This window comes from Siniperca chuatsi, linkage group LG23 (assembly GCF_020085105.1).
Source record: "Siniperca chuatsi isolate FFG_IHB_CAS linkage group LG23, ASM2008510v1, whole genome shotgun sequence".
In the NCBI taxonomy this organism is placed as follows: domain Eukaryota; kingdom Metazoa; phylum Chordata; class Actinopteri; order Centrarchiformes; family Sinipercidae; genus Siniperca; species Siniperca chuatsi.
Window position 1 is genome coordinate 15,527,969 of NC_058064.1, and position 14,982 is coordinate 15,542,950.

A 14,982-nucleotide genomic window follows, 5' to 3' on the forward strand; every position below is an offset into this window, starting at 1 on the left:
AAGCATTACTGTAAATCAATCCCAAAGACGTAATGTACTGTTCTTACTGACTCTTATTGTGGTGCAATGAGTCTATCGCCTCTATTCAAGCATATATTGTATGAAAATGCTTGAATGCATATGTGAAAACGCCCCATGAGTGTAATTTCTCATTAGTTTTGAATGCAGATTCTGAAATATTTCCTAAATGTTTTGCTGTGATCTTGAGGTCACCAGTCAAAGCCATTAATAAAAGGTCCGATTATTTGGATTATTTATAGTTTGTTTAGTTTCTGCAAGTATGAATTCAAGTTGAGCAGTTCTTTTGCAGAAATTCTTCTTAAAATTAACACAACCAAATGACATTCTTTCATTCAGTCTTTCCAGGAAATTTCCTAGGAAATTATAAGGAAATTACAGTGTTACTGTTTCTTTTGCCAAGGTCTGAATGCTGCATTCTCCACTCTGCCAGGAATAAAATTCTGGTGGAAAAATACCAAATCCTGGTGGGAAAAATACTGGGTCAATAAATACTGAAATTAGCCTAAAAATATGTACATTTTTACAGGTTGCTAAACCCCCCAAATTCCCAGAAAACCTGACCCTAACCTAATCATAAATAACAATTTATGTTAAGCTAAACAAAGGGATAAAATGTATTTAATAGTTTTAGTCAAGTTTTAATGTGGGTTCCTCCAGCATTGCCACAGGTCTGAATAGATGAATGAAGACTTGAAGACACCTCCTAAAAATAAAACTCAGAACCAAAAAACACTGACAGTTTTTGAAGGACCAACCTTTGCATGTTCGTTTCATCTGTGAAATTCTACTTGCCTTGATGAAGTGGTCTTGAGTTAACAGATTCCTCTTGTCGCTGCACTTACACCGTGAAGGAATTTGGGCTCAAATGGACAAAGAAGAAGATGGGTTTGAAGGACCGAAGAGTGAAATGGATAGAAAGTGAGAGAGAAACAGGAGTCAACTGACTCCTGACCTCTGAGATGAGACCATAGATTACAGGGAAGTAATCACAAGTACTTTCTATGTCTGCAGTCAGACTACCAATGAGGCCGATGAGGATCAGTGCAGTCTCGTCCTCACTACAGCTTTGGCCTGGTTGTCCTGCGGCTGCCGTGTTGCCACCACCTCCTCACCACAAACATACTGTCTGTGAGCAGCCTGCATAAGAATTCAACATGTTAGCATGAAAGTGGATCAGACTTTCATCATTTTTTTCCACATTATTCTTGGTTGCTTTCTGCATTTTAAAACAAAAGTAAGAAAGAAAAAGTAAAAGCTGTGTCTTACCATCTCCAAGGTGCAGCTTCTGTTGACGAGAAGTCCATATTTGTGTGGCTTTAGCTGCTACTGAAGAACACTGGAGAGGCAGTGCACATTTTGCTTACCTTCACATTTGTCTAGGCAAATGTCTGAGGCACTGACAGAGAGGATTTTCCATGTCAGGCCCATGAGTACTATCTGCAGACCTTGAGAGATCAGAAAAGGGATATTTAGAGTCCTTGATTACAAGAGAAATTTCCTATAGCACTTTGCATTACTGATCAGATGATATGAAAAGCAGCAAGGCAACTGAAGAGCGTGACTCATGCAAAAATATAGGCAATCCTTTATTACCACTCATTAGAATACTTAGCTATCATTAATGCAGCCTGCTATCTGAAGAACTGCTGTGCACCACTTGACTGAATTACTGTACACTGGCTGGTAGACGCTGTGCCATTATGTCTTTAAAGCACTCTTGACTTCCTGCACTATTGTAGGCTCTTTTTTTTCAGGCAACATCAGACATTAACTGTTCATGAAAGCAGCTAAAATCAATGTTTTTATATTAACGATGGGGCACATGACTACTTTTATGTGAAAGGGGTCGCTTGTAGTGATGAACCCGCAGAGAATTATCACACAACAGTTCCGCTAAGCTCTACGGACCTTTGTAGCGTCTTTCAGCTCATTGTCTTGGTCTTACTTTATGTTACCTGTCCAGCACCAAATAGCAGACAGACAAAGTTAGCGACTAGCTGGTGAACATTGCTGAGCATTCAGCAGCTAAAGAGCCAGATATAGAGCTAAAAGGAGAGTGAATATTGGACTTACATTTGCCAGGTGGACAGAAACACGACTTCAAATGAATGCTAGCATTGTTCTGTGTCTGTCGGACGTGTAAATAGGCTTCTTTTTGCTGGCAGGTTTGCCATATCAATTTAAAAGGTGACAATATGTCAGTGTCGTGTTCACAGCTTGTTTCTGCTGCCCCCAAGTGGCGAGGTAAAATTACTATATAGCGATATACGGCTGTTTCCGGTTAAACAAAAAGGATCTTACTCTCACAAATGTCTATCTCTGTAGGGATCCTTTCCACAATGTTGTCAGACACTTATAATAACAATCTGAGCCTGTCAGTGGCAAAAACAAGCACTTTTAGTGGATGTAAATAGACGGCGCGCAATTGCCCCAAATTATTACATTACAGCCAGTTTCACGGCTGCCAGCTGCAGCCCTCTCACTCAATACTGGACCAATTTCATAAATTGTTGTCCCAATTAGTCACTTAGACTCAAAAACATGGGAAAATAGAGTCCAGGTTGAAATATACTGAAGTTACCCTTTAAGGTGGGTTGGTGCCAGATTGGATCAGCCAGAGGGACGCTCTAAACTCAGCAACTGATGGTGCTCTGGGCATGTGTTAAAGTTAACTAGAATTGTCAGCTACACAGAAGTCCCTTAGATGGCCAATCGTTTAGGCCTTTGGCTTTATTGAAAAAGCTACACCTTGACAAGTCAATTTCCTGCTCTGTCTCCTCAGTCCTAATTCTGTCAAGCGTGCTTTCAGGGTTCCCCGGGACATTTTAATGTCATGATATGTTGAAAGTATATTGAGAATGACTTCATATGAATGTCTTTTGTTAAAATATTCACTTGTGATTTCAAGGGTGAAAACATTGAAATATGGACACACACGCATGGAAAACGTGCACATACACACTGAAAATGTTCATGCGCCACCACCTTCACACACAGTGGGATGTAGTTGTGGTTTCAATGTAACAGGAAGGCACACCGATGGCGCCATGATGGCGCACTGTGCTTTTTAAATTCTATTTTAAACCAACTTTAATCATAAAGTATAGAAGATAAGTACAGTGACAAACTCAATTCAAGTAAGGTTTCCTGTCCAAAACAGAATCACACCTCCTAAAGAGGATGCTTTAAATGTATGAATAGGGTACAAGTGAACATCAATTGACCAATCCTAAGCACCGCCCCTTTCCCTCAATGTACCAATCACAGCTAGGGCTAAACCTGTTTGTTGATTAATTGAATAATCACATGACAGAAAACAAATCTAAAACAAAACTATTTTGATAATTAATTATTTGAGTCCATTTTCAAGCAAAAATGCCAAACATTTGCTTATATTGTAGGATTGGTCAGTTAGTTATAGGAAATAGTAACAAAATAGTTATTGTTGAAAAAAAATCACAAAATAACATAAAAGGAATATACAAGTAGAGAAAGTTGAACCATTAAAATAATAATTGATAAAAATAAGGGATTTAACTGCCTTCCTGTTACACTACAACAACTTCCAGGCACACTGAAATTATTTTACACGCACACACTCACCCATACACACAAGTAGCCTATATCACGCTGTGCACGTTGCCAATGCGTATGTGTACATTGTAAGTGCGCATGTGCACATTGCCAATGGGTGTGTGCTGTATTACAGTGTTTTCACCCTAAACGGCCTCTCATAGTACTGATGGTTTTGGACGGGATTCCCCTTACTCATGTTTAACACACACAGGTCCACACACTGTACACACACTCTCAGTAGGTTTCTGGCCTGTGATCCTCTTCAGATGTCAAATGGACTGCTGCTGAGATTTCCCGAATCCTCCCTCTGCGCTCATTTAGAAACCCTGTAAAAAACCTCTTAATCCCAAACCAGCATTTTCTAGAGGGTTGCGCAACCATGCGTGTTTTATGCAACTGGCAGAGCATTCAGAGTCAATTACAGAACAGTTGGGAGGATGGGGAGGATGGATGACGAGGCTGCTGATGCAAAATGCATTTGGATAAGATGGTTGATTAAATACTAGCATGTCATCATTTTGGTTTCATTTCAGCAAACAATTAAATATGATTTCAGAGGAAAGTATTTTTTAGTGTATTTTTAAAGAAAAAGTGCTAATTTGTGTTGCTGTCAATTTAAATACTGTTTGGATTGCTATATTTCTGAGGACCCTCCATTGACGACACTCAAGCCCTAATCCTACCTCTAATTTTAAATGAACCTTTACACTACCTGGGCCATTGTGTATGTAGCATTATGTCAGTGCTGCTTGTTCTCTCAACTAATCCCAACTATAACATTAACCCCAAATCTATCCCCTAACCTAAAATTTAACCCTTACCCTAACCAAAACCCATGCCTAATTGTAATAACAGTAAACATGGTTTTAGCCACCTACAGTGCATAATTGTTTTGAATGTGTGTGTCTATGATAAAGGATCGGCCATATCAAGTTAGAGGTGGTAATTACTTTCTGATGTATTTGACACTTTACAAGGCAAAAATACCTGTGTCAACCCATACAGAGAGCGACAGTGAGCTAGTTCAGGTGACAGTAGTTAAAGCTTCTTCAAAAACTAGATTTTTTATATAAATAAGTGCTTTTTTACATTTTTACTACACATTACCATATAACTATTTTTACAGCTACATAAAGCAGGACAGATTTTTCTATTTAACCTTCATTTTAAACCCTAAACTAGCTTCTAAAACAAAACAGCTACTGGGTAAATATAGGAGTCAATTTAAAGCCCCTTAAAACCTATTTTCTCACAAAGATTCTTTATGTGAGCGATGGGCTTTTGACTTGAACACAACATTTTCTGCTAAAGTTAGACCAGTTTGGGTTGTTCCAGTGGGAGACTTCTGTTTTTGTGTTTGCTTTTCTCACTCGTTTGAAGCAGCAGGGCTCAGCTGGAGAAAGGTGATGTCACATATTTCCGCGCTCCAATCAGAGTTTAGCAACATTCAAATCAAAATGTGATGACAGTTGCGGGGTTGTTTGCTGATGTTGCCAGGCCACTGTCAATCAAATCTGATCAAACCACACCCCCACTGTCCCGATGAGTTTTTGACAGTTAAACTCTTGATAAATAATATCAAAAGATGGGTTTTCCCTGAACTTTTACTGTGCTTGTTGCTTATTTAGCCATGAATATACAGTATAATGTTGTGTAATGTTATGGAGGTATACATCTTGAAACCATTTTCAGGGACCTTAAAGTGCGACCACGTAACTTTGATGAACGGAGGGCGCTGAAGAAGAGAAGAGTCAGCTGACTCAGTAAAGTCAGTCACACAACAATATCTACCTAAAGTTAGCTAACGTTCGCTAACATCAGCCACCATAAGCTACTGGTCACACCAGACCAAGCAAGGCTGTAGCAGCAAAAACCCCTGAGTGCACTGACTTAAGCAAAGGTGTGTTTTATTGCTTATGAATTCTTCTTGTTTGTAAGAGGAAGAATACAGTCTTCCTTCTTTTTAAAAGTGACATAGTCTCACTTTAAGGGATTTCTCTCGTCCTTTGATCCTTTCAATTAACTGTCCTCACAAGTACAGAGGTACAAGAACACGCTCTCGCTCACACTCCGGGTCCACGTGTGGCTTTGCATTCTTCACCAGTAGATGGCACAATTGGATCACTCATCCTCTTCCCTCCTGCCTGATCTTGTTCAGCACAGTAGTTTCTTTAGGGTGCCAACCGTGGCTCTCATGAGTCTGAATTATTTAGTTTGCCTGGCTGTGATGGAACAGAGATAGAGAGGAGGGCAGAGGGTCACTCTGAGAGAGCTATGAGACTAGTTACTAGTGCCTACTCCTCAGGTTTCAAGTCGAAGGTTATATTTCAAAGTGAAATATGGACCACCTGACAAAATGATACCTGTTATTGCTGGTATGGAAGTTAGCGTAATTTAATGTAGGAGATATGGAAAGCAGACAGATCATAGTTACTGTAATCTTACTACGTACATATGTCATAATTGTGAGGTCTAATCCCACCACTAATCATATTTTGACATGCCACCTCTGTTCCAGCTTCTTACTTCATCTTTGTACCTTATGTCACCTGAGGGGAGGACTAGCTTCACTTGCCATAACAACTAACCGCTTGTGAAACCTGACCCTCTCGTCTAACATTTCACTCTGCCTGCTCACAATAATTTACTTGGAAATACCCAGTGGCAGAAGGCTGAATGTGTATGGGTTCATGTGACGGACTTGGCACAGTTGCCATTTCCAGGCCCTGACATGGCATCTAACCCTCCAAAAAACCCAGTACATCAATGACATGAGTACACCTAGCTTATCTATGCTAAGACATAGAGGGAAAAGAGAGGGATTCCACTCCTTGTAGTGATATAATTATCTTACATCGCCCCCCAGTTTAAGCAAAAGGAGCATTCATGGTCCTATCCAACCCTGGCAGCCTGTTACCTCTCCCCAGCTCTTTGATCCACCACCACCTAAGTGTATCTCCCCTAATCTGGTACATATGGGCGAAGACAAATTCCCACAGACAAACATTACAGTGAGGGGCTGCGTATAGCCGGCTTACCTTGGAATGCCAGAGCAAAGTGCCGGGTCTTAAAGTTGGCTGAGCTGTGGAAAAAAATGTAAATATTGTGGGAGGAAAGGTTAGGGCAGGCCTTTGCAGTGAACAGTCAATTATTAAAAACAACAAAGCATCTTCAGTGGTTTAAGGAAGATTTGTGTAGCACAATGTATTTTGAACATTTAATGAGCAGCTTCTTTCAGAAATGAATACATTTGCTTAAGCAAACTTAGGTTGCTCCTGTAACAATTTGAGATTTTTAATGCAACATTAAAGGAGTAGTTTGACATTTTGGGAAATGTGCTTGTTCGCTTTCTTGAAGCTAACAAGTGGTTAGCTTAGCTTAGCACAAAGACTGGAAACAGGGGGAAACAGCTACAGCAGACTGACTCTGTCCAAAGGTAACAAAATCTGCCTACCTGCACTTCTAAAGCACACTGCACATTGTATCTAGTTTGTTCAATCTGTACAAAAATCAAAGCGTAAAAACGACAATTCACCATTTTATTGGGGGGTCATGTGTGATATTTCTTGGCCAGGAGCAGTAACTTCCTTGAGTCTCCTCTGCTTGCATCTGTTCCCCCTTGTTTCCAGTCTTTATGCTAAGATAAGCCAGCTAAGAAAGTGAATAAGCGTCCTTTAGTGATTGCCAAAAAATGAGTTCAGTCCACCCTCAACTGAAAAATGTGTGAAAGAGTTTGTGGTGTTTTTAAAACTACTGTTACTCTGGAACAATGGTGTGTGTGTGTGTGTGTGTGTGTGTAATTTAATTATTTGCTTCCAGAGACTGTGTGTAAATGTGTGCATGTGTGTGCCCAGCAAAGGTTTGGATCAAAGTGCGGGGATTTATTAAGACCGGCTGCCACCATTGTTCTATGCAGATTAATGCAGTCATTCGGACGGATACACCCATACCTTTAGCCACCCACCCACTTTGATGCACACACATGCTTCTTGTATTTTAGGTTCAACTTCACAGTAGAGCAGTCAGCCATTAACCTTACTTTCTCACACACCCACGGGAAACTGATTTATACTGTGTACACTAAGTTTGCAGTCTAATCTGCCTCACACTGATAGTCAGCGGGGCTCTGATCGCTGGGCACAGGACAGACTGAGACACTAACACTGCTCTCCCCATACATTACCTTGTATGGACAACATCTCCATAGCATACAGCATACACAGCCCTTCAGGTTGCACCTCTGTTTAAAATCTGTCGTCATCGTTGAATTCATTCCAAACTTCTTTCTATTCATCTGTCCCTCCGTCCGTCTTTCTTATCCACAGTATTACTGTTTCCCTGCTATGAAAATAGGACTAATTTATCATGTAAAATATACAGCATTAAAGCCCCTAAAAACTTGGTTTCAAGTATTAAGTTTTTTTTTTCGAGAATATACAATATCCAGGAGTAAAAAAGCAACAGTCAAAGCTGTTTTGGGGAAAAAAAACTCTTATGGATTGTATATTTAGAGTTTAACGCTCAAAAGCTCAATAATTTGCTTCATCAGGAGTGTGTGGGTGTATAAAACTGTTAAGCAGATGAGTCACAATTTCTGTTAATCATTACTTGTTGGATCCAAAACAGTTGATGTTACTTAATTTTCCTTGAGTAGTGTACATGTTTCGATTAGCCATGCTTCCTTTCGGGCAGCAGACAATAGGCTGCACAAGAGGGTTAAAAATTCATCATGTCACCTTTAATTTTACAGTCACAATCATCTTTTCTTTCCAGTGTCATAAAACCATAAAAAATAAATATACATTATGTTACAAAACATTTCCAGTGTCTCGGATCAATAAAAAAACAAGGACATTTATCAACAGCATTGATTACAGGAGGGCAAAACACTGGGGTTGGACGTATGGTACAAAGGCATTCAGTGAGTGGTAAATGAGACTTTAAGTTGCCTTTTACTAGCTGCAAAATGCATTGGAGTTGGCATAATTTTCACTTTGAACTCTGATTCAGAAATTTAGCAATGAAGACAGACGTTTTTATTTATACTGAAGGGATGTCAATTTTGGATTTAAAAAATACTAAAAACATGAAATCCATCAGTGAGTGCTTGACTTAAAGGGACAGTTCACCCCAAATCAAAAATACATATTTTTCCTCTTACCTGTAGTGCTATATCTCCAAAACTCAGCAACTCACACCAAAACAATCTAGATCAATAAATAGCACTACAGGTAAGAGAGAAAATATGTATTTTTGATTTTGGGGTGAACTTTCCCTTTAAGATAACTAATCCTGTGCCGCACCTTTATACCACCAAAGACCAACAAATATTTGTTTTTTTCTCAACTATTTTGGAATAAAGTGTTAAAGAGTTAAAAGTGATTTGACTCCAACCCTAATGTGCACATTTACTGTATTTCATTTCAACACTTTGGTAACCAGGAGTGTGTTGCATTGGACACACAGGCAGGATAGATACTGGAAAAGAAGGCTTCAGGTTCATAGTGCTTGAACTGAAAAACTGAGTTTTCAACAGAGGGGGAATTCCTCTCCATTCCACACAATTAATGTTCATTTAGGGCCTACTGTTCTGTATGTGCATGTACTTGGGACATTCTAGGTCACTCACACACACAAACACAACAGTCTTGCATCCATTACGTGTGTGTATGTGTCTGTATAGGAGAATATGCTGCAAGAGAGTGTGGTACATCACCTGCAAGCCCACTACAGGCTAATACAGTATGTGTTTGTTTGTGTGTGCGTCAATTCAGGATGAAGGCACACAGACTATTGTTCTCAGCCGATTAAACCAGCATATCATGTGATTTTAAGCTTTTCCAACTTAACACAGGCAAATTATTTTTTGTTTAATCTTGTCTTCGTCCTTGCTACAGCTGAAATACAAAATAGATCATTTCTTCTTCACCTTTAACAATATCTACACATTAATTACACTGTAAATGCACTGCATTGAGAGGCTGGGGAAGCCTTTCTTTGAGTAAAAAAAAAAAAAAAAAAAAAAAAAGAGAGCACTTGGTGTGTGATAGCGCCGTCGGATGTGTCCAAAAGTCAGTGAGAACAGGTTGTGTCAGGTTTATGTCTCACGTTTTATGGAACTTGAAGTCCTTGAAATCCTTTTGGACTACAAATGTACCAGCATGTACAGTCGAGTCTGGGTTCATGCACAGTGATTATACATCTGCCTTTCTTCATGAGAAAGAAGCTGTCCAAAAGTATTGTCCAGCTTTCCAAACTTTACACACGACGTAATGAGCCCTCACAGACACTTCATAACCACCATAGAGGAACATCATTTTGGGGCTTGCAATGCATCTTGGGGGAATTCTTCATCTTCTGACTCTCCGACCCCATTTCCTATAGTGGTTTTGGCACACGTGGCTCCATTGCATCCTCTATTGGTACAGTCCAATACAGCATTCCCTTTTTATTTCTCACATCTTTTCATAATCTCTGCTTATTTTCTTGTCACAGGCAGTCTTAAAGTCTGCAATTAATACTGCTCTCCAGAGAGAGGGAACATGAGAGGAGGGATGGATGGACAGATCAGGCATGGAGAACACCACCCCCCCCCCCTCACCCAATCTGCAGCATCCGTCTGTCTTCAATTTTCTTTCATTTATTCCCATCCTCTTGACTCTCCTCCTTTCCTGCCCTCTCCCAGCAGGTTCTTCGCTCCTCCTCTCACAAGGGCAGGCTGGTCTGGGTTTTCCTAACAGGTCAGATCGAAGTCTCGTTACTGCCACTGTTAACAGTAGAAATGGAGGGGGGGAAGAAGAGGGATATGGGAGGGGTGATGCAGGGACGAAGGGTGCAAGGAGAAAGAAAGGAAGACGAGAACATGCGTTGTCAAAATGAATGCAGGGATGCAGGAAGTCATCATGCAGCATTTAAGCAGGATGGTCAAATTATTCATGCTATAGTTATAGAAGAATAGTTCCGACATTCTGGGGAATACAATTATTGTTGGGAGTTAGATGAGAAGATCAAAACCACTTTCATGTTTTCTGTACGCTAAATATGAATAGGCTAGCTTAGGTAAGCACAAAGACAGCTAGCCTGGCTCTGTCCAAAGGTAACAAAATCCGCCTACCAGCACCTCTAAAGCTCACTAATTAACACGTTATATCTCTTTTGTTTAGTGAAATGTATTGTTTGTTTGATCCATACAAGACCGAACTGTAAAAACTGCTAGCCGTTTCCCCTTGTTCCCAGTTTCTGAGCTAAGCTAAGCTAACCAACTGCTGGCTGTAGTTAAATATTTACCAAACAGATATGAAAGTGGTATCAATCTTCTCATCTAACTCTCGCCAAGAAAGTGAATAAGCGTATTTCCCAAAATGTCAAACTATTCCTTTAACTATGGATTCCATTATGATACATGCATTATTGCATCAGTTGACATAATGGTCAACCAATACATGTTATTTAGCCATATGGTTGCTTAAAAGTTTTTTCAAACTCTTAAAATCAGTATCAAATTGATTTTGAATCCTTTTTAAAGTGATTCATGATTAAATGACAAGGACTCACTTTTGAAGCAGCATTCATTTGTTTGCTCTAACAGTTTAACTTTATTAGCACAAAGAATGATGCAAAATTAAAAAAAAAAACATCATCATCGTTACATGCCAACACTCCCTAGAGAACTACTCACTCTGAGTCAGACTCGTTGCCTCCGTTGACCGTCCCTGACTTCAAGTGCATTGCCACTCCCCCGTTGGTCTCCCGGTAGATGCCCGCTGGCGGGGCCCCGACAGGAATCTGTGGCCGCGGGGCGACAGGGGGCTTGACAAGGGAGCTGTTGTCGTGGTTGCCAGGGCGACCTCCGTCATTGGAGGCCAGCGAGGGCGGCCGGGACGAAGGGGTCATGATGTTGACGGAGGGGAGAGGCGGGGAGGAGGTGTTGTTGTTGTTGGGGGGAGGGGAGGTGATGGTGGGGTTGTAGTCGCTCAGCTTCTCTCTCAGACGGTTCTTCATGTTCTTGTCGCTCAGTGGAGGAGGGTAGCTGATCTTGTTCTTTAAGATACCTGAGACGGACAAAGAGTTCATTCCAATGTAATTTAGATAAAAATCAATTCATTCATCCATTTTTATCCAAAATAATTCTCTTCTCTTACCTTTTCTCTGCTCTGGTTGGTGGTTGCTGTTTGATTGGCTAGGGGGCGCTGTGTCTTTAGCATTACCAGGCATTTGTTTGTCTCTCTCTTGGAGACTCTCCCTCTCTCTTTCGCCAATGTGGTTGAGCTTATTTTCCGGATGGAGCTCCACATTCACCTTGGTCTCCACCCTCAGCCTCTCTGCCCCGCCGGGATCCTCGCTGTCACTGGCTGTAGTGGCCTCTGTTGGCCAGTAAGGCTTTACGTGATTGGATACTGAATCCACTAGTAGGGAAAGAGGAGACATATTGGAAGCAGCAATGTTACAACAAAATTCCAGTCAGATACTGTGGTGTATAGTATATCTTGTAGTCCAATTTTGTATTGTTTCACTCAAACTGCCTCAACATTGTAGTTTTAAATTTTCTCATTTCATAAAACTTCTATATTTGAAATTAATGCACAAGTTCCATTGGGTGGACATTTTACTGGCACCTTTACATCTAATCCTGGCAGTGCTGGTGCATTATGCCCAGTGGTGGTATTCAGATACGTTACTTAAGTAAAAGTAGGAATACCACAGTGCAAAAATGGCTCATTACAAGCAAAGTTCTGCATTGAAAATCTTACATAAGTAAACATACATAAATACAATAGGAACATATTTATGTATAAATATATTATATGATTTTTTTTTTTACTGTTGTAGTTAGTCAAAGTGGAGCTAATTTTAACTACTGTATATACTGTTGGGTAGTTTGATCTATAACAATACATCATATTTTATAAATTCATCATATATTTTGTACATGAAATATTAATCTGAAAAGTACATATAGCTGTCATAAACATGTAGTGGAGTAAAACGTACAGTATTTTCCTTTGAAAAACTTAAGTACAAGTGTCTCTATTTATACTTAAATAAAGTGCTTGAGTAAATGTACTCAATAGGCCCACCCATATACCTTTAGGCGTGCTGTGAACGGGCTGCCTCTCATTGTTCCACTTCGGCTTGACATCGATGTCATCGTCCTCGCTGTCGGAGGAGTGGGAGGAGGCGTAGGAGGAGCTGTGTTCATCCACTGACAGCTCGCTGTCTGAGTCAGAGTCTGACAAGAACAAGGAGGACAAGGAGGAAGGCAGAAAGATGAACCTCTATTACTAAAATGTTTGAGAGGTTTCTACTTCATTCTGTAAATACATAATGATATATAAAAAACTCACCGTCTCCTTTGGTGCCGTTCCTGTGGAACAGAGGTCCATCCAGATCTGTGTGTCCTTTAGCTGTTCCTGAAGACACACTGGGCTTCTGACCAGACTCCTCCCTAGGTAGATAAGACGGACACAGAAAGGAGGAAGGGAGAGGAGGACGGGGAAGGGAGAGAGAAATGGGAGTGGAAAAGTAGAGGAGGAGATTAAGAGGAGACAGAGAGGGGAAGTACAGCGTCGCTGGAAGCTACTTCAAGCCCAAACTCGTGGTTTGAGATAACTAATGTTCAACAGCTGAAACACCACTCATCTCTCATTACAAAACATTTGCCTCTGTTGATGGCTTCAACAAAGACTAAAACAAATATTAAAATGTGATTTATGTAGGTGCGCTTGCATCAGGTTCAATAAACTGGCTGCTTGATTATCAACAGAAAAAAACATCTACCATTGATGGATGGGTAATTCAAGACTTATTGTTAAACGTGCATCATTATCTTTTCTATTTATGTTATGAATATTATTTTCACTTCATTCCAACATTCAAAAAGCTGAAAGTAAGAATATTAAAGCAGCTTTTGCCATTTATATTCAGTTCCCTAATGGATGGCCTAATGTATCATAAATTACAAAATGATAAGTATATGAAAGCCCAGTTGCTTGATCTTCTCTCCCCTCTCCGCTCCACCTGTAGCTGTTTACTCCAGGTTGGATTGATACATTGGCTGGAGGGTACAAACGCTACTGGAGACTCTGACCTGTCTGAAGACGTGCCAACAGCTGCAGGGAAGTGTGTGTCTGTATTACATTCCCACTTAAACAGGTAGAGTCCCAGCTCCCTTATTTTCCAAGTCTCCTGTCCTTCTCTTTCCCCATCTTCTCTCTGTCTCCTCTCATTCTAGTTCTCCCCCTACTTTTTCCCTTTGCTTCTCGCACAGGCAGCACGCCATCCTGCTTCCCCCCGCTGGCGTTTTTGCTCTCATTGACCCCAGTGTCAGCTCGCGTTACCCTGATGACAGCTTTACAAGCCGAGGCGTACAGTCAGACATAACCTTGATTCTGTAAAACTCTTTTAAAATACCAGGTATAGGTAACACTACTCCTCTGCGATGAAAACATGTCTGTGATACACGCAAACACACAGCTGTACAAGATACGTGGGTGAGATTAGCCTGAGATGAAAAACATCTAAATCCTGGAAGAGATACAGTATATCTCAAAATGTCAACTTTTCAGAGATTAATCAGGAATTGTCCTCAAGGTTGCTAATTCTGCAACACGCACAATGTTAGTAAAGATGCAAGAAAGGCTGTCTAACATCACTTATAACACATATTTCCCTAAAAACTGTTACAAATCATTTCCAATATCCTATATAACACTGCCAGACTTATACATATACCAGGTATACATACAAGATTTTAGTGTCTGTAGTATGTTCACCTACGCTCTCAAACTTTGATCATTTCCGTGTAAGTAAAAAACAAGTTATAAAAAAGGAACACAGCTAAACGTGCATTAGCTAAGATTTGTTTTGAGTTGGTGTACCTAGCTTAAAGTAATGCAGTTTAATACAACAGCCCTGCAATAGATCTTACAGTACCGCCATGAAGGTTCTAATGTAAAATTTTTGTTGAAACTGTTTGAAGAGTGTTCTTGTTATCTGTCTGTTCCAGCTATATCACATTAATATTCAATTCTAAAAATGTATTCACAGTGTTTTACTGTAACATTACTCTGAAAGTTTGATCTCATTTTACCATTCTTGCACACATTTCTTTGATCATGAAATGTACAGTTCTACAAAACAACGTATCAGATTTCACATGAACAAAGTTAGCAGTTTAATCTGTCAGTATATACAACACAGAACAACATAACAGTATGGGTAGCTAGTGCGGATGGATCTACAGTAAGTACTGTGTTCTTTTGCCTTGGTGGGTATCAATGAGAGTTGATATTTTTTTCCTGTATGTGTGTGTTTGGTTTTGCAACAAAGCCATGCGCCATGCACTGGCAAATCTCAGCATGGTCTTGCATGCAAGCACAATTACTG

The 14,982-nt window shown here is 40.2% G+C and overlaps 1 protein-coding gene across 8 annotated transcripts in view; it reads right to left on the reverse strand.

Annotated features, from left to right (window-relative positions):
• Positions 1-8,313: 8,313 nt before the first annotated feature.
• celsr1a (cadherin EGF LAG seven-pass G-type receptor 1a) overlaps positions 8,314-14,982 on the reverse strand; it is a 98,538-nt gene continuing 91,869 nt past the window's right edge. For 6 of the 8 annotated variants that reach the window (XM_044185346.1, XM_044185347.1, XM_044185342.1 and 3 more), the window contains 5 exons: positions 12,942-13,042; positions 12,683-12,826; positions 11,739-12,002; positions 11,276-11,648; positions 8,314-10,330 (listed from right to left, as the gene is read on the reverse strand). In XM_044185346.1, the coding sequence (XP_044041281.1) occupies positions 10,303-10,330; positions 11,276-11,648; positions 11,739-12,002; positions 12,683-12,826; positions 12,942-13,042 (910 nt within the window). In that variant the 3' untranslated portion in view covers positions 8,314-10,302. Of the gene's footprint in view, positions 10,364-11,275; positions 11,649-11,738; positions 12,003-12,682; positions 12,827-12,941; positions 13,043-14,982 lie in introns of all 8 variants that reach the window. The other 2 variants (XM_044185345.1, XM_044185350.1) reach the window with 1 other exon arrangement.